Genomic DNA, 25,797 nt, shown 5'->3' on the forward strand with positions numbered 1-25,797 from the left:
CCACAGGACGATGGATCCAACAAAAATGTTTCGTTTTTTATTTTTTATATATCAAATGTATTTTGTCTTTTTTTGTTGGAGGGTAATTTTAAAACACTTAAAGGAACACCTTGATTTTAGCTGATTTTTTTAAATCATAAATTAAATAACATCTCCTTTCAACTCATTCTACTGTAGGAAAACTGTTGGCTGAGAAAATAAATACAGTTAATTTTTACACAAGTAGATTTAATTTAACACACCGCATGGAAAAGGCGTGTTATAAAGCATCTATGGTTCTTTTTATTATCTTTATTCATTGCATTCATCTTTCAACCAGATCTGCCAAGTATACCTTTCAAAAGTGTTTCATAGGTAATCTTCATTTTAAAAGTGTCTCCAACTGATTTTTTTAAATTAAAACTGTATAAAATTGAAAAGTGATTTGGATTTTACGTTTTTTTTTTTTTTTTTTTACTTTTTTCTTGATCACTGGTGAAATATTTTTCTTTTTGTTTCAGAAAAAAAAAGTTACCTCTAAAAACTCAAATAGGCGAGATGCGAGCAAGATGATAGATGGCAGAGCTAATAACACAATGTACTGACACTATTTTTTGTGCTTTCTCTTTTATTTTTGTTTTGTGCTGCTCCAGAATAAATGTACACAACCAGAAGATGTGAAACTGTGCACCCTGATCCTGAGACCCACCACTGCAGCTCCTCAGCGCAAGAAAGTGGTAACTTCTAACGATCAAGCAGGCAGACTCTGTTCATCTCCACTTTTTAGGATCTCTTCTGTAAATTGCACAAGGATTTAATGATGCTCTTCCTGCATCTCATCATACTCTCCCCACCAACAGTCTTGCGTTATTTCTGTTTCATCTTTCCTCATAACAAGCAGCCACGCTTCTCTTTGTCCCCCAAATTATGCATCCCTTAACAGCCTCATTTCTCCCTCTCTGTGTCAGACTCTGGTGAAGGAGGCAGTTGTCCACCCTCTGGAAGTGGAACCAGGTCAGTTTCTGCCCCAGACCGAGCAAAGCCGAGCCCCTCTTCCCGCCCCCCAGACCGCGTCCCACTCGCCGCGGACTGGAATCTCGCTTTCCATCTCAGTTGCGCCTGTCCTTCCCCCGTCTGTGACGAGATCGGCCCTGACGCCTCGCCCTGCCACCCTTGAGGACGGCATGAGGGGGTGCGAAGGATGGAAGGGACGCAGCGGAAGCAGAGAGAAATGGGGCACCACCAAGGAGAGGGTGAGAGGGAGGCTGTCACAGCAGAAGGAGCGGAAAGCCACACAGATGCTCGCCATCGTGCTGGGTGAGCAGAAAAACAGACTAAGTAATGAGATGCTCACTTTTAGAGTGAGCCATGTTCCGTCTATTTTCATATGCACACTACAAATAAATCAATTTTCAAAATGATTTATTAAATACAAATAAATACTAGAATCATTTTGAAAAGTGTAAGTAAAACAATGATCACTAAAAAAAGAAAGATCCACTCTGTTGAAGGTTAAGTTCTTGGTGTTTTTTTAACATTTACAAGTAGCATTTTTCTCATGATGGATATGTAGAAAATACACTGAGTGGACCACAAGCACATACACTTACACTCTGCAACAGGGAGGGGAAGGGGGGTGGGGTTGCTCTGCGTCAACACTCCCGCCAACAACTAGAGGTGAATTTCTAATGAGTTACAGCCACTTTGCAGAATCTATGCCATAGAAAACGACACAGGTGTTTTGATTTTGGCTAAAAATGATATAATTATAAATAAAGGACAACACTGTGAAAATAGATCAAAAGATGATTGGAGTGTGTCAATTCTTATAAATGGAAAAATTTTCTCTTTTTTTTTTCTTTTTACATTTGCATTGAAATTTTCACATTCCACATCCAAATTTGTATGATGCATTGAAACTATGCCACACTCTTTGTCTCTTATTTCATAGCTTAGACATAATATTTAAGGTTAAAAGGATGGGTTTTAAAAAAAAAAAAACAGTACATCTGATGCTCACTGCAATTATCTTAAATGAAGTGAACGGAATGTTCTGTTATGTGCACTTTGACTGAAATGTTTTGCTCTTATCAATCTTTTTTTTGTGCTGTAATCCTCCAGTGTTAATGTACTGTACAGTCAGAGATGATTCCCCACTGATATTTATCGTTTTTGAAGCTTAGCAACAATCATTAAAGCTGATTCTTTACTGCACGCGTGTCCTGTAATCCACATTTCCCTTTTCTTTCTCAGGTGTGTTCATCATCTGCTGGCTGCCGTTCTTCCTCACTCATGTGCTCAAAGCGCACTGCAGGAGCTGCTGCATCTCGCCCTCGCTGTACAGCGCCGTCACCTGGCTGGGTTACCTCAACAGCGCCGTCAATCCTGTCATTTACACAACTTTCAACATTGAATTTCGCAAAGCCTTCATTAAGATCCTGCACTGCTAGACTGCTGACAGCCTTAGGAATTCATGCTTTCATGAAAGCCTGAGACTGGTAAGAAGTATTGGGATGAAAGTAAGAAACCTCTGATGCATTTTGATGCACTGAAACAAAGACCGAGGCAAAAAAAAGAAGATATCTGGACATTTGAGAAGTCAAGCTAATACTGACTTGGAGGCTTTAATAGACAAAACCGGGAGCTCAGACAATGACAGAACAAACAGAAAAAACAAGAGGATGACAGCAGACATAAAAGAAACCACAAGACAATTGCAAACAAAGAGTGTTATGGCATGTAGAAGACAGAAACAAGAAACACAAACAAGCTGGAAGCATCTTTAGAAGAAATGACATGCACTGTGTTGTGTATATAATCTGTGAAAGGAATGTGAGAAGTCGATATCTCACCACAGCATGCAAAGTCAAAGTGAGATTTGCTGAGACGTGACTGTTTTCCTACTCTACTAGAACAGTTGATTCTCGTCAGACTCGATTTTCTTGGAGCATTGACAAGCATCCTATGGGTTTTTTAGTGTTTACATGTACTTTTTTTGTTGGAGAGGAGAGAATGAGGCAGAAAAATGACACTAACTTTGATGTCGGGCTCTAATATTTGTGTCATGTTGACGCCCAGAACTTTTCAATATTTTCCCCACTTTTGACGCATCTCCGGAATCGCATCAAGCTGGAGTGACTGGTTTATATATTCAAGCGTACATAGAAGATAAAAAGTAAATCCTGGGGCTTTTATGCTGTTGATAAAACAATAAATATGCACAAAAGTTACTTTTATGTTTATGTTTTTAGCAGTAGACATAGAAAAAAAAGGGATTTTGTTTTCAGATTGTTAGCTTAATGTGAAATTTGTCTCATTAATATTAACTTTTCACCTATAACACTAGGTATGGATGATAAATAAATTAAGTTAAAAAAAGCAGTGTGTCTGCAAACAAGTGGGAATGCAGGTTTGTATGATTTTAAAGCACACATTACCCTTCTTGTCAGAAAATCATTAAGAATATAAAATTGCTTTTTTTTTTTGTTCACAAAGGAAATAAAAAGTATGTGTGAGTGGCCAACAGCCAGTTTACCGCGAACACACACAGTACTGTTGTAAAGCTTGTTTGCTTCGTTCAACAATCGTGCATCTTTTACTACTTCAGAAGCTTTTGTGTGGATGTTTTTCTCTTTTTTTACCAACATAAAAGAAAATTGTTAATGGAAAATGACTACCTGCTGGGGGAGGGACATTGAACAAAGCTAACTGTGCCGGAGTCACAGAAAAAATAATTGTGATTTGGACAATGTTGTTGAATTCTAATCAAGTTTCTGGATTAACTGAATAAAAAAGTACACTGATTTCCCTCTGGTAGCAAAGATCTGAGTCCCTGCCCTTGTAACCTGAACACGTCAGCTCGTCAAAGCTGCGTTGTGAGCGCCACCTTTGGTGATGACAGAGCACACTGGCTCTTTCTGAATCAGTGGGCGCTGGATATCTATCTGAGTTCAGAGTTTCGGCTTGATTTAGAAGACTCTACATCAACCTGAGAGGGGGAGGCGTAGGATGGGAGTGCTAGTGAAGGGTGAGGCTGAGGGTAGAATGTCAGAAGTGCCAGATGAGATCAGGTGATTCATTCCATTTATCAGAGGAAAGGAATCTGACCTTAATGCAATCAAAGGGAATTGGATTGAGATCACTCAGAGATTTAATATAAAGAGGAATTTATAATGTAAAAAATATTTTTTTCACTAAACTTTTTGTTGAATACATACAAAAGACCAGTCCTCCATGCACTGTAAGCTAACTCCAGGTCTATCTGCGCCCCTTTTTTGTCATTCAAGAACACCCAAAATCATTTTTAAACCTCCCAAAATCTGCAAACGAGAGGCATGAGAATAAAAATGTCACAATTATCATCATAGGAAATAAATAGAAGCAGCCACAATGGATGTAATCCACCTTGTAATAAGCTTTTTTCATGGAAGAAGTCACTGACTTGATGCCCCACATCGTATCCGTTCATTTTTACTGTGAGCAAAATAAAACAAATTAAATGTTTGTTTGTTTTTTTCAAGGAGGCAGAAAGAAGGCATTTCCTCCCTGCTCAGTGAAACCAAATGAATTAGACACAGACAGGGATGTGCTTTAGATGACAAGCTCAGGTGTGAGATGCTGAACAGCTTGAGTTCAGTAAACAAGGGAACGTGGATGCAAATTAGCCCCGCGGTAGAAGCAGATGGAACGGAGGGATCCACACTTGAATATCAAGAGCTCGTGTCGTAGATCTTTAGAAAAATCCTGCATGAAAAGGTGTTTCACTCGAAATATCACAGAAAATAAAATAGACGAGTAAGTGTAACAACACTAGTTTTGATGCAAAAAACAATGAAACAAAATCCATTTTACTGCATTTTTTCAAGATCAAAATTATGCTTTAGAAAGCAGATTTAGAAAGTTCAATGCTTTTTACAGATGTCTGAGTCAGATACTAGTTAATAACATCTTAATCATATTTGGCATGACAATGCACTGGGTTTTGCAGCAAAGCTCCTATCCATTGTTAAAGTAGAACTTTTAAAACTTTTGGATGTTATAAAAAACAAAAAAAAACCTCTTCTGTCCATAAATAAAACCACACAATTTTGATTTATTCAAAAATATCGCTTCTCTCTCTAAATTACACGGAAGACACGATTGCACAAAGACACAAAGTCTTAGGAAAGTGGAGGATATTGCAAAGTAATTCTCAGAAAACAAATTTTAACCCGAAGAACAAGCCTATGAAAATATATAACCTATCAAACTATTTAACAAAGATCCACATTTGTTTAGACTTCATTTCTTTATGATTTAAAATAATTTTCTCACTTTTGTCAGCAGTTGTTTTGTATCTAACCTTTAGTTGCTGCTTACCTCCCTGACCATTTTGATCGTATCTCTTTCCTTGTGTTTCCTTGCATATATTACATTAATTATAAAAAAAAATCTATCTCTGGACTTTAAACTATATTTATGATCTGTCCTCCTGTGTGTTTCTCTGTTATATATAGGCCACTTCTCTCCTTGCAGCCTTTCACCTTTTTCATTTTTATGTCCCAACTTTGTAAATTTAAATCTGCTGATGTAATCAATGATAAAACCCTTTCATTGTTTTTGATCCTAAAGACTATTACTTAAAAGGTCTGAGGTCAAGATCAAATGTGGTCATTTATATGGTAAAACTAACAAAGGAGCTGTAAAAACAGAACAGTGTGCAAAACAGCCAAATTCTATATAAAAATGAATCCATCCAACTATCCACCTTCTCCTGCTTGTCTGGAGCCAGGGTTTCAGGGGGAGTAGTCTTAGTAAAGACATCCCTCTCCACTAACCCCCCACCACCCCCACCCCTCTCCCGGACCATCCGTCAGTATTCTCCTGGGTCATCCCTCAACCAGTAGGACATGCCCTGAAAACTCCCCAGAAGGCACCCAATAGAGATGTCTGAGCCACCTCAACTGGCCTCTCTCTATGTGGAGGAGGAGAAGCTCCTCCCAGGTGACCAAACTCCTCATCCCATGTCTAAGGGAGCACCCAGTCACCCTTATTATAGCCTCTTGAATTTGGGAACTTATTCTATCATGACTGGGAGTCAATGAAAAATGCATTTATGAGAGGTTCAAAGCTCGCGACCACATCTGATGGTAGGAACATAGACTGACCACCAAATCAGGAGCTTTGCCTTTCGATTCAACTACTTCTTGACCTCCAAAGCAGACTCTCTGTCAGATGTGGGAGTTAAGTTGAAGACTCTACTGACAGTGGGCTCAGCCAGTCATTCCCAACAGATTCTAAAAAAACAGTTGGGAATTACCCATTCTGTGACCAGCCTCCTTCTCTGACTGCAAATTAGGTAGTGATCAGTTGGAAGCTTCTCCCTTCTTTTTACTTGAGTGTCTAAGACACATGGCTGAAGGTCAGATGACACCATAAAGATGATCATTGACCTAATTAGGGTGCACACACATGCACTTGTGCTCAAACATGGTGTTCGTTATGGATGAACTGACTGACATTGAAGTCCAACAACAAAACACAGCTCACATCAAGGAAGTAGTTCGTCCTGATCAATCCCCTTCCAGGTGTCATGTGGGAGACAAAAGACTTTCATTGGAATCAGTTCTCCTAACCCCTTATAGAGATTCCAGGAAGGCAGAGTATTCTGTTAGACCCGTAAGCCGAGACCAGTCCCCGACCCGGGGGTACAGACATGGAGTCCTTTTGCGAACCTTGACTCATGTTGACCGAGCTTAGGGGTACGAGCAACACCATATAAGAGTCCAACCCCTCTCAAAGAGGTGAGTTTCAGAGCCTAAACTGCTTGTAGACACTTCTCCTACTGTCTCTAGCAATTACTGCTTATCCTCACACAAAAACTCGGTCTCCTTCCCACTCAGCAATAAACTTTGAAAAGAAAAAACTAGACTGAAGGCGGAGTCATTACAGTGATGGATTGGACCAAGATTTCAGTCTGACTTTATTATTTTTTATCTAAAAAGAATTCTTGATTGGTGGAAATACACGGCTATTCTTGACAGCTTATTGTTATTAGCTTCTATAGAATTTTTTTTTGTTAAATAAAGGTCAGAAAATTTGTAGTGTATCATAGCTTACCATATTTCATTCAGAGATGATTTAGATTCACTGATGATTTAAAGCAGATGATAGCCAGCTGGAAACAAATGGAGTCCTGTATCTCCTCTGATCATCTCCATGGAATATCGTGTGACCCAGAACAAACATTGTGAGTTTATTCAGTGCATGGAAAGAGCTGTTCTTTACTGTGTGTGCTTTCTGGTAATGAAAATTAATGCGGGGGGGGGGCTCTTTCTGTCCTTTTTGAAGCCTTCTTTTCTCAGAAGTTGATTGGTTTCAAAACTTTTTATCCTTTAGTTAGTTTTATCCTGTTTAAAGTGACAGATGCAAAAAAAAAAATACCAAAAAAAAAGATGTACTGTAGTTTTTCCTTTTTTTCACAAAGAATATTTGCTTTTAATGTTTTGTACATGTTTTGTGGTGCTGACTTTTGTCAATGCTTAGATACACTGACGTGATCAGTAATGATATTGTATCTCCTCCTTCTTACTGTGACCAGAGCTTTGAGGTGTAACCTTAAAAATGCTGAGTAACTCTCATCCTTTTAGATCATCACCATCAGGGGTAACTGATTCTGTCACATAATAGGCTCCATAGAAAATACTTAGGAAGCTCTGAAAAACCCCATTCACAGCTGCTTTATGGATTGCTTTCATAACAGAAGCTTTATTTTACAAAGTTGCATTAAATTCTGTGCAATTCAATCCTTCGTCATGCGCTGCCTTTATGTGCATAGCATCTGAGCCGCAGTGCCTCATCGCTGAAGTATACATTACCCTCTGTTCCTAAACTGTGACCCAGGCTTCACAATAATCCCCATGCATTTTTCATTGACTCCCAGTGACAGCGAGGGCACGGATCTATTACAAACCTGAAATGGCGGCGTTCGCTGTTGTGACCAGAGGAGAAAGATTTAAAAAAAAAAAAAACACAGTATACTGGAAGGGGAGGGGAGGACGGTGCTGAAGGGAGTGACACAATGAGAAGATTGAGACTAAGAAGAGGAGAACAGCCGAGGTGACAAACTGCTGCAACCTGTTGAAGGTAAAAATGATTAATTCAAAGCCAAGAAGCAGAAATCTCTGGATTTAAGATGCTCCTCAGCAAGTGGGCACTGTCAGAGCCGTGTCACTCAGGATGCACCAGTGATCTATTTCTTCTGCATTTTCTGCTACAAGCCGGCTTAATAAATGCAGGAGACAAGTGGATGGATAATCCTGTGCATATAAATGAAGCTCATGCTGTCAAACCTGCACATTCAGTATTCAGGTGAGACATCTTGTTATGTGTTGCCAGATGTGTGTTTCAGTAAAACAGCTCTTTTTCTTAGTTTTTCTCTCGCTTTCTAAAAATTATTGTCATGTTTATCTTGCAGATTTTTGGTTTCCATTTTTTTACTGCCCCTCTCATCATGAGCATACTCTGCCGTTGGTGATTTCTTTGTGGCTTTACAAATATGGATTGTCAGGTCCAAACAAACAACACAAGCTCCTCTGAAGCCGAGCTGCAAATGGCGAGCCCTGCGTCCCTCGAACAGAGTTCCTCAGACTCTTTCAAAAGTCCAGCCAACACTGAAATACTGAGCGTATCCTCTCTAATCCCTCCTACTGTTTTCACACTCATACCCAGCTTTGAACCTCTAAGTGCTGCTGCAGGCGCATACCCAGAATTTTCATCTCCTTATCTCACATCAGAGCCTGAAACTACTAAAAGTTCATCATCCAGCTCTGCATCCCCAGAGGCGCAAGACAACCAAACTTACAAAAGTGACAACGAAGCTCAGCAGAGGGAACTGTCAAATGGAACCCCAGTGGAGGAGAGGTCTGTCAATCTCCTGGTGCCCAAGGACATCCCAGATGAAGAAGCAGGTATGGTAATTAATTAAAGGCGGAGCTTCAATGCATCATTTTAATACTCAAAAAACTACCATACAGAGATCTGAATGTTGGCTTCTTCAAAAGGCATATTCATAGATGAAAGGTGAAGGTTTGCAGAAGGTTACCGTAACCTTAATTTTAGTTCATCCTAGTCACAACAACAATAGAAAAGAAAAAAAACTTTAAACCTGTTAATGATTAACAATTGTGTGTGTTTGGATTTTATGGCTTTATATCAAATCCACAACATTTGGAAGATAAGATTAAATTAGCTCAATATTCACCAGATTTTCAGATAGCTGCTATAAAAATGCTGCACGCAATATTAAATTTGGTTGTGAATGGTAGCCTTAAGGCCAATGCATCCTGTCTCTTTGCTTTGAAAACAGCTTGCAGCTTTAAACAGCAGCTTCCATAAATTAATCGTATTACTCCTGCATGTCACCCACTCCAGCTATCGCCTCCACCTTGTACTGTTTACTTATCAGCCGTGAAAACTAGGAGAAAAAAAACTCAGCAGGGTTTCAGACAGCTTATATAAAGCTCAGAATGCTGAGAAAGCTGTTTGCAATCCATCCACTATCTATGCCAGCTCTGTGTTAGCAAAGGTTACAGGCTGAGGAGATAGAATCTGCTTTTTTGCTGTCAGACTTTACTGCGACCTTTGATAAGACATTTTTAAATCTAATGAATAAATTTCTGGGCTTTCAGTTTAATCGATCCTCTTCTTTGGTGGTTTTTCTTTCTTTCAAAAAAATATAAAATGTTTTTATATTCGTTATCTTTTGAGGAAATCCATCCACTGTGAGTTAAACTTTGTTTTTTAAGTAAAGTTTTTCAAGACCCTCCTTTTTTTTTTGCAAGGAAAGAGTTTGACAGTTCTCTGTTTTTTGTTTTTAATTACAGCAGAGACTTTCTGTGTTTCGGCATGAGAAATTAAAACCAAATGTCACAGAAAGAAAGCTTTCATAGAAAGGAGGATACATTACATCACTCCTTTATGTCTGTTTTTGCCACAGCACTGTCAATCAGCATTTTACCAGAAACTATAAGAAGTCTTTCCACACTTTTACTCACCTTGATTAACAATGACATGTTCACCTTGGAGCCGTGTATGCAGCTGAGCATCACCTTACCATAGCTTGTATTGGTTATCAAAAGGTCTCAATGTGAAGAACAAGGGCAGGTCAATACAAAGAGACCAGGACAGAAATTTATCTGTTTACCTGAGGCGAACACGCTCTGAGAGACAGGATTGGGTCAATACACGAATACCAGACAATACAACATTCAAATAAAAACATGGACTATGTCAGAATTCCCTCCTTACTCCCGAACTACTATATATATATATATATATATATATATATATATATATATATATATATATATATATATATATATATATATATATATATATATATATATATAAAAACTATATAGTGCGGGACGATCTAGAAATTTTCCAGTAAAAACATTGATGCTTCTTCGACTGGCGAATATAGAGCACAGAGAACAATTTTTGGTCAAAAAAAATATATGTATTTTTTTTTATCATCTGAACTCTGTGAATTCAGAAGTAGTCTTTGTAAAATGCTCATTTTTACTTTGTTGGTTTTTACTTTGGGAAATTGATAACACCATTGTTTACGTTGAGAAAAAAAAGTAGTGACCAAAGTGTCCAAATTGCTTCTAAGATTCAGGGCGCTAGATAGTTCCATACTATATAGGCTTTTAGTTTAGGAGTAGGGAGGGAATTTGGACGTAGCCAAAAACATGGTTGATTTATAAAATAGTACATTAAAATACATTTTTTCACACAGTTGCACACAGTTTTTTCACAAAGACTTCTGGGAAATTTTCCAGGGTACTGGATTTTGGACAGCTCTGCAAAATGGAGAATGCACTATACTAGTACATCAAGTAGTAAAGGAATTCAGTCACGACCTAAAGTAGATTCTTTTTCACCTGTTAAGACTAAAGCTCTTGTTTGACATGCTTTTTTTTAATGTTGTGGTCACACGGCCTCAGATAAGCAGAGTTAACCACTGTGGTAATACAACCCAAAATGTGATGTCCACGCATATGGATGCCAGGTCTCAAGAGGCTGAAAAATAAATGAGAGAAAGCCTATGTAAGAAGCAATAACGAACTGCAAATAGCAAAAAAATAAAAAATAAATGAGATTAAAGAACATAGAATAAGACATAATTGAAAATTCAGTCAGTCTTCACTTTAAATTTTGGTGGAAAGTTTTTTTCAAAACGTGATATCAAGTCCTTAGAAATGTTTGATTATTTCCTTCTCTTGTTTTAAAATAGAAACTTATAATAAATAAAAAAACTATCACAGTATCTGCTGTGTTGTCTATACATAATAATAATGATAATAATTAAAAGAAATGTTATCACGACATGTGTGCCAGTTTCAAATTCCATGTGTAAACTTCAACAATCATTTACTAACATCAATTTACCAAACCATAAAATAATTGTAATGTAATTGTAATTGTAATAATCATTTATTTTGACGTCCTCCAGGTCGATTTGATTTTAACTACAGACCATTGGTTTGCTGATGAAATCCATTTGACATTGGAATGATAAAGCACTAGAAAACCTCTCCCCTTCATACCAGGGAAGCTCACTTTCTCACTTTTTTAATCTATAAACTGTCCTTTTGTCTGTTCCTAATATAATCCACATAGACTGCTTCCTTATTATGCAGTGGAGCACATGTCCTCTTGTGAAAGTGTTTTCAGGCTTGGGGGCTGGAAGTCATTTTCGCGGTGTGCTACATTTTTGCCCATACGCAGCATGAGAAGGCACTGCAGGGGGTCTTTCATCACCACTGTATTTGATGTCCCTTTGTTGTCAAGCCCTATGCATTAAGCCATTGAACATTTTTCCCCCCTTTCATGTGATGCCCTTTATATGAAGCCCCTTGTTTCTTGCGGCATGTCTTCTCATCTTGGTGCAGCAGCAGATGAAGAACAACGTTCTTTGTCCAGCGCCAATGGAAGTTCCAGGGTTTGGCAATGATGTGGTTGTTTTTTGTAAGAAGTGTCATAAAAAGCACTTTACTTTTATTAGTTTTCTTTCTGTTTAACACAGCAACAAGGTTTTCTTCTGCAAGACCAGAATAAACCATTAAACCAATAAACCCCAATAGTCACCATTGTCCATTAAACTGAACCTCTAATATAATTTTTTTTTTTCACCGGCTCTTTAAATAAACAATGGTATAGTAGCCGGCGCTCTTGCCACACAGGAAGAAGGCCCTGGTTGGAAACCCTGTCTTGGTCCTTTCTGTATGGAGTTTGCATGTTCTCCCCGGGTTTTCCGTGAACACTTTGGCTTCCTCCCATTTTCCAAAAACATGCTTTATAGGTTAATTGATGACTCTGAATCAGGGGGGTCCAATTCCGGGGATCGAGGATGTCCTGCTTGTTTTCCAACCAACTCCCCATTGAAGCTCCTTATTGGCTTAACAAACCTGATCCAGGTAATCAACAGCAGATGAGGCAGGGTTTCTGGGAAAACCAGCAGAAGGCTGGCCCTCAAGGCCTGGATTTGGACACCCTTCCCCCACCTTTACCGAACAGTAGCTGGGATAGGCTCCAGCAGCCCAATGACCCTAACAAGCATTCAGTGGGTAAAATCGATGGGAGGAAGAAAAAACAATAACTTAGAGAGCTCTTTTCATTTACCTGAAGCAGTGTGCTTGCTGTCAAAACGTCCAGAGCAGAGGTAGTTTCTGACTGAACTTTTTTTGCTTTAGCAGCACAAAGTGGGCCTCAATTAGGGCTAGCAGCTGTTGTCCAGTTAGAATAAGACAGTTCCATCTCCTTTTTGTCTATGGGCTTTCGTTCGCAGTTTCTGTGGGACTCATTTGGGTTGGTAAGCAAGCTTTTACTGTAAATAAAAAGTAACTTTCCCCCTATTCTTGCCTCATCCTCAATGAAATATAATGTTCCCATCACTTCAGATGAAAGCTGATGAATGCCCACAAATGTTTCAGAGTGACACTGCACAGGGCTGAATTTTTGACACTATCAGTATTCACAACATGCAGACATTACTGTTTTGACAGACTTTCAGGTCATTTTTAAGGGTTGGCAAAAGGAATGCGGTCACACAAACCCAAGGCCACTTTATAACCATCAGTTCTTGTGTGTCCAAACCTTCCCATCTGGTAATGAGCAATGCTCGCTCAGGGACAGTTCAAAATTCAAAAAAACTCCACAAAGTCTTCAGCCAGCAGACATGATCATACTCACAACCTTCTAACTTTAAGGTGACAGCTCTGACTTCTGTTCCACTGTGCTGCTGAAGGAGGACTCGTAGTATGACGAAACCCGCATGCAACAGCAGCACAATAACAGAGTAACAGATATCAGTTCTGATGGGCCACAGACTTTGCTGTTACACTCTGGAGCTGTTTATTATGTAAACCTATTCTATGCTAACAGATTGTTAAGAAGCAACTTGCAGAGCCACAACTTCAGCTTGGAGAATTCTTGTTTTCTCTTGTCAGAGCAAAGCGAAGCAATGATGGGACGCGTCCCACTCCTCTGAACAAGAAAGGAATAAGTAATTAAAGAGGATGTACTGCCACCGTTGCGCTTCACCACAACATAATTACAATCTATTACACGACGGATAGACCCATGGCTCAATTTAACGTTTGGTGACAGCTGAGGAAATATTTAAATTGCATTCAGATCTTTCTTGCTTACACGGTTCAATGGCAGCTGCAGCATTAGACAGGTTTGACAGCCCCCCCCCCCCCCCCCCCCCCAACAACTATTGTGGATGATTTTCAATGAATGGATTTGTTGCTTTATTAAAATTCCACATCACTGAGTTCCCCTCTCTCCCCTAAATTCATCAGAATAATCCTATTTAGAGGTAACCATGTGCAGTCTTTGATTTTGTTGATTATCTTTCTAAAGCAGTAACAAAAAAACTAATGGCATTAATGATGTATTAATGCTTAAAGACTCACTCCAAACATCTGTTGAGTTATTTTAAAAGTTTTGCCAGTGGTGTTTTATGCAGATTTTTAGCTAAAAGCAAAATTTCTGTGTCGTTTTCTAGAATAGATTTTGCAGAGCGGCAGTAGTTTACACACTCCGCCGCTATCTTACACCCCCCCCCCCCCCCCCCCCCCCCCCCACACACACACACACACACACACCTGAAATTACCAGCGCAACAAAAATGACAGGAACCTGGCTGCAGACAAGATGGTCCCTGAAATTATAGGCCGGGGGCAAAAATTATATAATTTACCCTAACCGTTACCCTATACATAAACCAAAGATGTTCAGAATAGCTGATAAACACTTATTATAACTTAAAATTGGGAATTAATGTAACCTTTTAGGGTCGCAATCTTTTTTTTTTTAGGGATATGGGTGGGGGACTTCCAGTTCTGAACGTTGATGTCTGCAGCCAGGTTCTCTTGACAAAAATGGCGAGCAACCCACTATTAATCTTTTTTATAACTTCTTTTCTGCATCACAAATATGATCTTTTTCAAATAGCATTTTTGTCTGCTCCTGATTCACAACACTTTTAATCAAGAAATACTCAGTAATTGAATTCCTAGATTAGACTGACATCGTAATTTGCAGTGAGAGTAGAGAGCAGGTGGAGGAACAGCTAGAGAGGTGGAGGTTTGCTCTGGAAAGAAGAGGCATGAAGGTCAGTCGTAGTAAGACAGAATACATGTGTCTGAACGAGAGGGATCAAGGTAGAAGCGTTAGGTTACAGGGGACTGAGGTGAAGAAGGTGCAGGAGTTTAAGTACTTGGGGTCAACAGTTCAGTGTGATGGGGATTGTGGAAAAGAGGTGAAGAGGCGAGTGCAGGCAGGTTGGAGCGGTTGGAGGAAAGTGTCAGGAGTGTTGTGTGACAGAAGAGTGCCAGCAAGACTCAAAGGAAAGGTGTACAAGACAGTGGTGAGACCAGCTCTGCTCTATGGGTTAGAGACGGTAGCAGTGAGACAGAGACAAGAGGCTGAGATGGAGGTAGCGGAGATGAAGATGTTGAGGTTCTCCTTAGGAGTGACCAGGTTAGACAGGATAAGGAACGAGTACATCAGAGGGACGGCTCATGTTGCCTGTGTCAGCGACAAAGTCAGAGAAGCCAGACTGAGATGGTTTGGACATGTTCAGAGGAGGGATAGTGGATATATTGGTAGAAGGATGTTGGAGATGGAGCTGCCTGGCAGGAGGGCAAGAGGACGGCCAAAGAGGAGATACATGGATGTTTTGACAGAGGACATGAAGTTGGCTAATGTTAGGGTAGAAGATGTCCATGATAGAGTGAGGTGGAAAAGGATGATTCGCTGTGGCGACCCCTGATGGGAAAAGCCGAAAGAGAAAGAAGAAGAAGAATTGAATTCCTAGATTAATTTTCACCCTCCATCATCAGAAAAATGTCACAAAACATATTGAATACATCAAAAACATTATTTTCATTAGAGTGGAAATGTAAGCCACTCTGTTTTATTAAAAAAAATAAGTTGCATTTTTCTATGTTTGCAGAAACAAAAAGCACTCGGGCCTGCACAACTCGTGAGCTGCTAACTATTGTGGGAATCCCCATCACCATCAAACTAATCATTGGTACTGCTTTATTAGGTAAGCAAATAGAGCATCAGAAATGATATGTGGGCTTTCGAAGTTCTGATAACTGCACTTGTGCAATATATTCATTTGATAAGATCAACTACGGAGCTTATACTCTTCCCAAGTCAATTGTTTAAAACTTTTTTAATGACATACTACGTCATCCATGAAGCATTTGTAAAGATCTGCAGCCGTACGGTAATATTTTGTATATTTCTGACATGAAGGAACAGCTGCTGCATCTTTAACACACTTTGGGGCATACCACCCTGGTGTAGTCTGATGATTATAATTCCAAAACTGTCATAAAATCTAACCTTAATGTGCTCACCTAAACCTCTGGGTGCATAAATTTGGGTTTTGTTATCAGGTTAAAATTACAACAAAGGATGATAAAATCTAAATTGCAAACCAGGACTGTTTAATATGCCAGCCATGATGTCCTACAATGGGTGGCCTGTGAAAAAGTTTGACCTTGGCAGTACATGTTCACTTTCTATTTGTATACTTACATTTATACTTGAGAAAACTCTTTCAATTATTGCGTTTGAAAGAATTCAAATACTGCAAGTAAAAATAATTAAGAATAAAACATTGATGTTGTTTTACTGTTTGTTTTTATTTCAGTCAAGTTCCTGGCATTCCCTTCTCACTCAGGTGAATCACAAACTCTTTGTAAGGTGGAGGGAAGCTGCGGCAGCACAAGCCAGAGGCCTGTTCTGTCCAAAAACCCACTCAATCAGACCTCAAACATTACTGCAAGTAATGACGGTGAAACTCCCTTTTTGCGTGATTTATCCATTAAAAAGTCTGAATGATTGTTTCAGCTTTTGACCATCCTGTCAGTGATAGCCAACTGTTTCAACACGCCCATGGTTTTGTCTCTAAAGTATTCTTTATATGAGTTCTGCTCAAGAATTGTATTGTTCATCATCCTGTCATTATAGAATGCGTCTCTTTGTGCAAAATTTTTTCCTTTTCCTTTGATTCTTTTAATGCTCCCTTTCCAACTGGTGTTCAGGCTGTCCCTTAGTGGTTGGAGACGGGTCGCGAATAGTTGGTGGGAATTTGGCGGCAGAGTACGCGTGGGGCTGGCAAGTCAGCATGCAGTGGAGGGGGAGACACGTATGCGGTGGGGCCATCATCTCGGACCACTGGGTCATCACTGCTGCTCATTGCTTTGTTGAGTAAGAGGTGGACAAATGGGGATGGGGGACTAGGAGGAGGGGTGAGAAGGACAAGTGGGCATTGAATTGTAGCTCAGTGAAGGTCTCCATTGTTGAGACGGTGATGAAACACGGCTGGACAGATTTTGCAACTCAGTACTTGAACTTCAGACTTAATGGGTCTCCAGCTTTGCTTACTCTCGGTTTAAACAATAAAAAATTGCCAAAGAAATTAATTTCAATTAAATAAATTAAATTAATTTAGAGTCCCTGATTTGATTACTTTCATTATAGTCCCCATTTCTAAATTAAACAATATCCCTAATGAGATAAGAAAGTATTGTTATTATTAATTAAATTGCATTATAATTTAAGACAATGTACATGAATAGAAGTGAGATTTAATTAACTTTTCAAAAAGTACATTAAGAGCTTCATTGTAGCTTTAAATTAACGGATCTGCAAAGCAGACATGTAGATTTATAAAAATAAAACCATAAGAAACCTGCACAATGAAATTAAAAAAAAAAAAACCTTAACTTTTGTCTTCCATTCCTGCAGATATAAGATGTTCGAAGCGGCTGACTGGCTGGTGGTGGTCGGCTCTGTGAGCCTCGCAGACAACTCAGGGAAACGTTACAGAGCCCTGCAGATCCTCTACCACCCTGGCTTTAGCAGCCAGAATAATGACTATGATGTGGGGCTGCTGCGCACCATCACTGACATTGACATGACAGGTGGGGAAAGACATGGCTCCACTCATCAACAGAGAAGAGAAATGCTCTTTATCAAAAATGAATGCAAACTCGACACACAGGTTAATGTGCATTTCCTTGAGGAAAAAATAGAGAAAGCTATATCAGATTAAACTATGTTAATTTGTAAAGACTCACTCAAATGAAAAGTGTGTTTTTGGTGTTTTTAACACGTTATTGTGGCATTTTTCTCACGATGTAAGGGATTGTTATTATTTAGCTTAAAATTGCATTTCTGCATTTTTCTTTATTCAAATTGTTAATGAAAATGTGCAAAAAGATTGTATTTGTTATGTAGAAAATACATAGGCGCGCCACAAGCTCCCAGCCCTCTCTCATTCTGATGCATGACTCGTAGACAAATAGATATATGTACGTCTTTGTTTACCTCATCCAAACGCACATCTGGCTCCAAACTATACAGCTGGATCGCTCTAATACTGATCACCATTTTTGCTGCACTGTAAATTGTAGGTATGAATTGTGGGGGCTGTAAGCTAGCAGTAGAGTGTGTAAACAGAGAGCTCTCAGCAATGGTAAAGAGCAGGGTGGCTTTGTGGCAGTTGTCCCCCCCACAACTCGGTGGCGAGCTTCTAACGAACTACTGCCGCTCTGCAGAAACTATGTCCTAGAGAAAGACTCAGGGTTTTTTTGGCTAAAAATGTCATAATTAAAAGACCACTCGAAACAGTTTTACAGTAGAACAATAGATGATTGGAGTGGGTCTTTAAGCAAAAATGTAAAGATTCGTTTTCCACTTTGTAAAGTAAGGAAATTGCTAAATGCTGTGACAGAGACTTTCAGAAGTCAACATTCAGTGGGATCAGTAAATCCTCTGTTTTTTATGAGACTCATTTCAGCCTTAAGTTTGGATCTTGAAATGGTTTAGTTGGTTTTCTTGATCAAGTCAAGTTCAACTAATACTTGAATCTTGTTGACTTAATGTAATTAAATATGAATTGTCTTTTAATTGCATCTGCCTCCTGAAAAAACAAATATTTCTGTTGACCAAAGCTCGCTCTCTGATTGGATGTTTTCCAAAGTTTCCTGCTTGGTGGGAAGGCATGTCTCACAAAGGTGAAAAGCAAAAGTTCAAATCTGTACAGGAATGTGGTTCCAGGAAACAAAACAGTAGCAATGCGTTACTTCATCATCTTCAATCATTTAGTTTTTTCAAGTCTGATTGCTGGCTTCTCTGCAGATGGGGTGCAACCGGTGTGTTTACCCAGGAGAAATGAGATCTTTCCTGTTGGTGCAGACTGTTGGATTACAGGCTGGGGCTCCACTCAAGAAGGAGGTCATTTCACGCATACTCACTGTTAGATTTCCCGGCTCACATCCAACACAACAGCTTCAAAGTTAACCATGTCAAATTTTGTTGCATGTAATTTTAGTGTAAGTCTTTTTTTTTTTTTTTGCATTAGGTTTTGAAAATTTGACATCCAACATTGTTTTGTTTTTTTGTCTAGTGGTGCATTCTGGGACATTTTTTTAAAGGCAAACATGTAAATATTTGCAAAATCTCTTGACAGTAAAATCTCATCTCAGTGGAACCCCCTTGTAAAATAAAGGTTAAATTAAAAGAAATACAAACAAAAACTGCATTTAAATCAATGTTTATTGATATTTTTGTTTTTAAAAATCACTAAAACATCTTCAAACCTCCTCAAAACTAAATTTATCATCAAGTCCAGACAGATGTGTGACATTAAAATTATATTCTAAAACTGAAATTTGAAATCTGTCATTGAAAAAAGCTGTGTTACAACTTTGATTCCCATCTTTTTCGTGGGCTTTTTTCTCAAATTTCTCAGAGATGACGCCTCCCTATGTTTCATTGTGTATTTTATTTGCTTTTGCTTTTCATCAGGGTCGGTGTCAGAGGAGCTGAGGCAGGCTCAGGTGAAGATAATAGCTCAAGTAACCTGCTCCAGTTCAAGGGTCTACGGGGACTTTATAACACCTCAGATGATTTGTGCTGGCAGCATGGTTGGTGGTCTAGACTCTTGCCAGGTAATTAAAAGATATAGATATATATATATATATATATTCAGTTATTGGTCAAAGTTGTGCTCAAAATGCAAATGTCTTGTTCTGTAAGGGAGACAGTGGTGGGCCACTGGTTTGCCAGACATCCTCTGGAGACTGGAAGCTGGCAGGAATAGTGAGTTGGGGTGAAGGTTGTGCACGGCCCAATAAACCTGGTGTGTACAGCAGAGTGACTGAACTGCTCCAATGGATTGAGGAATCCTCAGAGGTACAACATCATACCCACTTTCTATGGGCAGGTTTGGCCATCTTGGAGACAAACTATCAAATAGTTTAATGGTTAACTTGTTGCTGCTGTGCATCAAAGACTTGGAAATAAACGGGTCACCATGATAACCCTTGAAGCTATAAAAGGGCAAAACAAAGATTTCTTGGAGTCAAAGAGCAAATCCTTTTGCAAACGATTGTGTTGGAAAATCTTAAGAAGCTGCAGAGCAGCATTTTTTTCTGAACACCAGAAAAGAGATGGCGTTATTTAAAAAAAAAAGTTATGAGTAAACCTGCATTGTGTAGTAATTACACTTCACAATTCCCTTAGTCACTGTTGCACAACAGCTTTTGTTTTATTCGGTTGAATATCTGTGGAACATAAAGGGCCTTTCAAAGTAATTTTATGAGTGAAAAATAAAAATGTTAACAAGAATCACATTTTTTTTCATTCATTTGTTGAAAAATCTCTTTTTTTTTCCACACAGAAACTGCAGGAGAAAGCAGTGACTGACACTTCCCTAACGCTTGCCTCATCCCTCAGATAACTGACAATAAAAGCTGATATGTCTACAACGTCCAGGCTTTCTTATTGCTTTTTGCAGAAGGATGACTAATAAAAAACAAACAAACATATAAACAGTTTCTGTATTATTGCTGAGATAATTAAATGCACAATATAACTTTATAGTAGTCTGATTTGTTAACACACTTGCCAGTTTTGGGCGGCAGGGTAACATACCACAATGTACTTTGATCACGTCCATGTTTTTCATTTGACTATTTTTGAAATTGTATTTTTCATCTGGGACTTCACAGTTTTAAAATTAAGATTATTCTGAAACTTCAGCAAAACAACTGTTCTTTGCAATGTTTGGACATCATTCATAGCAAAAAAAAATTAAATGAGCACAAAAAGGCAGCTGATGCTTTCAGATGTAAAGGAACATTTTCTGTCAAAACTCATTCATGTCAAATATAATGTTCATTATGAAGGGAAAAGTTATTTTGCTCTTTTTTTTTGCATTTTTTTGCATTGAATTACAAAATATGAAGGTATGCTGTCAAAAAAGAAAAGCTCTTCTGACATTATAATCTAGTCTCAATAAGAGGCTAACATTTCATTTTCCTGTTATAGATTTTCAAAATACTTCAATTTTTGTAAATGGTAGTTTAAAACCATTTTAAACATTTCTTTCTTTATTTATTGCATTGTTAGAAAAGTGATGAACATGGCTGGGCTGATTTTGCAACACATTGCACAAATTCCTTAATGACCTACAAAAATTGTCTATATAAGTTTGGAGAGTATATAAGTGATGATGACTGGAACTGAGATTTGAGGAACTCTTCAAAAAAGTGTTAAAGCTCATTTTAATACATTAAATAGCCCAACTTTAGCTTTACATTTACTGATCTGCAAAACAGACATGAAGATCAGACATATTTAGAAAAGTAAAATATTTAGAACAGAGGCAAACCCTTAAGAATGCAGAAACAAATAATCTTAACATTTAACCAAGTTTTTGCATTGAATTACAAAATATGAAGGCATGCTTTCCAAAGAAAAAAATAGAGGTTCTTCTGGCATTTTGCTTTATAGTTTTATTTTTGTGTTATATATTTTCAAAATAAGACATTTTTTTGCAAACATCAACCTTAAAGTAAATGTTTAGTTTTTTCTATTCTCTTTTATGGTTTGAAAATGAAGCTCCAACGTTTCAATCTGATTTAAAAAACAAAACATACAATATAGGGTTCCTTAAGTGCTGTTTTGGTTTCAGTGTGATGAGTCTGCGTGAGACGGCAAAAAATACAAGTAACGGCGTCTGTTCTACGTGCGCGCGTGCACACGCCAACCGACGGCGGCTGTTCACCCGCACGTAAACCCACCATTCACATTTATTGTTGGCAAACTGCACCGTTGCTAGCCTATGGACTAGCCACGGCGGTACCGAACAGCAATCGTCGCTGGGAGTAAAGTTAGCCCAAATCCGCCGCGTGACTAAGTTCTTTTGAGGAATTTGACCTATTCTTGAGATAAGGGCGCATTCCGCCACTGGGGGGAGTGTCTCGGGACCCTTTGACATAGCCGCTGGGGTATAAATCATTCCAGCCGGCGTTGGTATAAATAAGAGTCGACTATGTGTTCGGTATTAGGCAGAGTACGCACTGCTCAACGGATAGCATCTCATACATTGCGTCTCCGATCGATAACAGAGGGTTCGGCTTGCGCTCTAACCGAAAGTAGGCGCTTCTATTCCGGTTTAAATTCTTTCATAGAGCCGTCGCGAGACAGTAGGAGGTTATACTGCGCCAGTATGGCGATGAGACAAGGACTCCTCTTCAAACAAGTAAGTCAACATGTTTCATCTGCCTGCTTTTTATTGCACTGCTGTGTTCAAAATGTGCCAACATGATGTAGGTTTTTGCTTTAAAAACGGCTAAATTCGTAATCATGTTCAGGGTCATCATGACAACAGGAAGTGTACCCTGCGGAGTTAGCTGCTAGCTTACCGTAGATGATGTTACGGCTCTCAACCAAAGGATTTTGGCTGCTGTATTTGGGTTTGGGCCATCACATTTAGCCTTTTTAATTACTGTATTTCGGAGTAAATATGCTGTGGAAACCCACTCCTTATGTTATACCCACTCAGACTTGTTTTTGTTTGTGTGTGTATGTATAGTTATGTCCACATCATCCTGAAATTTCAGCAGACATTTGTGTAACATTTGTTGTTTTTTTGGAAGTAAAATCTAGTCACAACAAAATAAAAACGGGCTTTATTGTTAAAGTTGAAAAAAAGCTCCTCTTATGCTACAAAAAGAGGAGACAAATCCATTTCCCAGCAGGCCCCAAACATCAAATGACAGAACTGTATTGATCCTGTAATATATGTTTTTTTTATTTTAATACATTAGCTGGGATTCTTTACTGGTGTTATAACATGATTATCTGTTCTGTCTCTCCTCTCACGTAAACCGACTCGAAACGAGGAGGCAGGTTTACACGGGTGTGGCACACCTGTTGTGTAGTGTTGGAGTTTATTGCTGAGTCATTTCTAATTATACTTGTTTTTCCTCCTCAGCTGTTTGAGTCTGAAAGCTGCACATACACCTACCTGCTCGCAGACACTGAAACCAAGGATGCAGTCATCATTGACCCCGTCCTGGAGAAGCTCGACAGAGACGTGAAACTTGTCCAAGAGCTTGGACTCAACTTAACAGTTGCAGGTATTTTTATTTTGTGCTTTAGTTTGGCTGAGAAATGAATGGTCTGTGCCTGGACCCGTACTTTTGAGTCAATAAGAATAACTCGAGGGTTCTGTTATTTTGCTTACAAAAATAGAGGTCCATAATACAAATGGATGGTATCAGATAATTTTAAAATTAATTGCGGCAGTTATACTGATACAAGAATTTAAGCCTTGGGTTCGCCAAATATTTTTATACTATATAAAATATCTAAGTAGTCAGTAATTTTTTGTTTTGTTTATTTTTATTTTTTTTAATGAAATATGATACCTCCCTTTTTGGATGAATCAATATTTTTTTTAATCTTCTTTTTGACAGTAAACACCCACTGCCATGCGGACCACATCACAAGCACAGGACTGATGAAGAAGAGGATTCTGGGGTTGAAGAGCGCCATCTCCAAGTTCAGCGGCGCTTCAGCAGACATTCAACTGTCGGAGGGGGACAAAATCCCTTTTGGAAAACATGTAAGGAAAACAACAAACTGTTCACATAACCAATAAGCAAAGCATTTGAACAGGCTTTCTTTGTATAGAATATAATTAGCAGGCCTCCATTTTTTTTTTTTTAATTCCATTTTCCACTTTCTCAGTACCTGGTTGTGAAGGAAACACCGGGCCACACAGATGGCTGCTCCACTCTAGTGCTGGATGATGAGCTCATGGCCTTCACTGGGGATGCTCTGCTCATTAGAGGCTGTGGCAGGACAGACTTCCAACAGGGTAGGCAGATATTGTACTACTTTCATTTTTATTCCTTAGTGGTTTGAAAACGGCTTGTTTTTGTAAATCTAACAAATGGCCACTAGAGGGCAGTGTTGCACTGTTTATGAACACCCAACAGTTGGTTTGTTCTATCATTTCAGTGTTTATATTTATTTCTATAACCTTATTTATGAACAACGGAAAACAAAATACTGACAACCTTTTTTTTAATTCAGGATCTTCTTCAAAGCTGTATGACTCGATCCATCAGAAGATCTTTACGCTGCCTGAACAGTGCCTCATCTACCCCGCACATGACTATCTAGGTTAGAATATTGTCTTTTTAGTCCACAATATAAAACTTTTCAATGTATGCAATTTGTTTTATCTGATGCATAGTTTTAGTGACTAATTATTTGTCACACTGTAATTCGAGAGTTGGTTTTATACTTTTTTGTTTTTAGGCCAGACCGTTTCCACAGTTGGAGAGGAGCGCAAACTGAATCCCCGCCTCACAAAAAGCAAGGAAGAATTTATAAAGATAATGGACAATCTGAATCTCCCAAAGCCCAAAAAAATCGGTATGAAAGGAATTTATTTCACATTTTAACTAGCTGACACTTCCATGAGTTCTTCCATCAATAAACAGTGCAGTAGATTCACATTATGAGTTTAGAAGATGATTTCATTTGTTTTTGCAGACATTGCAGTGCCAGCCAACCTTGTGTGTGGACTACATGGAATCTGAATGGCCTGCAGAGAAGAGTGCACTAATGAATGAACTGGTCCGGCTCCAAAGACTATTCATATCTGATTTAGCGGACGTAAAGTGCTTTACCATTAAGTGCTTTTATTGTGTTTTTTTGTAAATGTATATATTTTTTTAGTGCATTAATTGACAACTAAAGTAATTACTGTTGTGTTAAAAAATACAAATGCAATAATTTGTACCTAAAATGTTCAAAAAGTCTAATACTTGTATTTGTGTTATTTGTAATGTTGAGGAGAGATTTTTTGTTTCTAGAAAAGCAGCTCAAATAGAACAGTTCAATTCAAGGTTTGGTTTAGTATTCATGAATGCTGCACAGGAACAACAGGTTTCTTGAGAGAGAGAGAGAGGCCTTTTCGGTGATTCCGGACTCCCGTCAGCCAAGAGCGCACACAGGAACAGTCATGCATTTGTTAACCAGTACAGAATTTTTTGCATAACAGGAAAATAAATCCAGACTTTTTGCATTCAATATCATCAAAGGCACAGTTTCCATTGCTGGAACTAAAAATGCTTTGTGTGTCTTCATCTGAAGATATCAAACAAAAAAACAAAAAAATCCCAAACTCTGAAACCATTATCTGAAGATACTAGACTTCATTCTGTCTAAGGTTTGTTAGGATCATCAGCCACAGGAACCTGCACATGTGATTACAAACTGTGTGATTGCTTTAAGGGGCTTTCATCAAAATAAATTCATTTTAGCAAATGCAAGCTTTTATGTGTGGTACAGTGAAAGGACCACAGCTACTTGGATGATGTCCCATGTTGGCATGAAAGGAACCCTTTATGGCTGGATTCTACTTTTCACTAAAAATTAAGCTTAAACACGGAGGGGAAGTTATTTCCTAATTTTAGATGCTCTATGAGCAAAATACTGAATCTGGCTGGTAAGATTTGGAGTGAACCACCTTGAAACTACAGTTTAGTACTGCTTTAAAACATGACGTTTGGAAACGCCACATTTTTCCCCATAGCTTGACAGAAATGAAAGGAAAGCATGGGCGAGGGAAAAGGTTATCTGCAGGTGGGTGTTTCCAGCTTGAATGTAAGTTGACACCTTCTGCCCACACACATGTACCAGCTGTCTCTGTCAGCATTTCATATGAACGACTTCATCAGAACGCCCTCTCTTGTGGCTGCTGACAGACACCTGCATTGTTTCTCTTGGGAATGGGGGGAGTGTGGCCTCCGTCTGAAGATGTGTTGCTTTTCACCTAAAGTGTTTTCTTGATGCTGTTTTGTTGCCGGGCCGCGACGGGCCAGCTGTCCCCTACCCCGGTTTGTCGCCCATCTGCCAGCCCTTCAGTGTGACCCCACT

General features: G+C 38.8%; 3 protein-coding genes across 5 annotated transcripts in view; all 3 read left to right on the plus strand.

Annotated features, from left to right (window-relative positions):
- LOC101171193 (D(2) dopamine receptor A-like) overlaps positions 1 to 7,398 on the plus strand; it is a 36,034-nt gene extending 28,636 nt beyond the window's left edge. The window contains exons 6-8 of one of the 2 annotated variants that reach the window (XM_023963811.1): positions 633 to 716; positions 948 to 1,296; positions 2,233 to 7,398. In XM_023963811.1, coding sequence (XP_023819579.1) covers positions 633 to 716; positions 948 to 1,296; positions 2,233 to 2,429 — 630 coding nt within the window. In that variant the 3' untranslated portion in view covers positions 2,430 to 7,398. 2 annotated transcript variants of the gene reach the window in all.
- A 109-nt stretch (positions 7,399 to 7,507) lies between these two features.
- LOC101158972 (transmembrane protease serine 3-like) lies at positions 7,508 to 20,654 on the plus strand. Of its 2 annotated transcripts, none has more exons than XM_020710333.2 (10): positions 7,508 to 8,328; positions 8,435 to 8,927; positions 15,488 to 15,583; positions 16,199 to 16,342; positions 16,593 to 16,758; positions 17,299 to 17,474; positions 18,694 to 18,789; positions 19,363 to 19,505; positions 19,594 to 19,749; positions 20,237 to 20,654. In XM_020710333.2, the coding sequence occupies exons 2-10, from the start codon at positions 8,516 to 8,518 to the stop codon at positions 20,294 to 20,296; spliced, it is 1,449 nt and encodes a 482-aa protein (XP_020565992.1). In that variant the 5' UTR covers positions 7,508 to 8,328; positions 8,435 to 8,515; the 3' UTR covers positions 20,297 to 20,654. The 2 variants fall into 2 exon arrangements, with proteins under 2 accessions (XP_020565992.1, XP_004078369.2); XM_004078321.4 differs by having other exon boundaries at positions 16,199 to 16,333.
- Positions 20,655 to 21,619: 965 nt separating this feature from the next.
- Positions 21,620 to 25,190, plus strand: ethe1 (ETHE1, persulfide dioxygenase). Its single transcript, XM_004078322.2, has 7 exons — positions 21,620 to 22,102; positions 22,838 to 22,982; positions 23,322 to 23,470; positions 23,596 to 23,725; positions 23,944 to 24,033; positions 24,172 to 24,288; positions 24,409 to 25,190. Exons 1-7 carry the CDS (start codon positions 21,893 to 21,895, stop codon positions 24,453 to 24,455), a joined length of 888 nt encoding a protein of 295 aa, XP_004078370.1. The 5' UTR covers positions 21,620 to 21,892; the 3' UTR covers positions 24,456 to 25,190.
- Positions 25,191 to 25,797: the final 607 nt, after the last annotated feature.

Source organism: Oryzias latipes, chromosome 16 (genome assembly GCF_002234675.1).
Source record: "Oryzias latipes chromosome 16, ASM223467v1".
NCBI lineage: Eukaryota > Metazoa > Chordata > Actinopteri > Beloniformes > Adrianichthyidae > Oryzias > Oryzias latipes.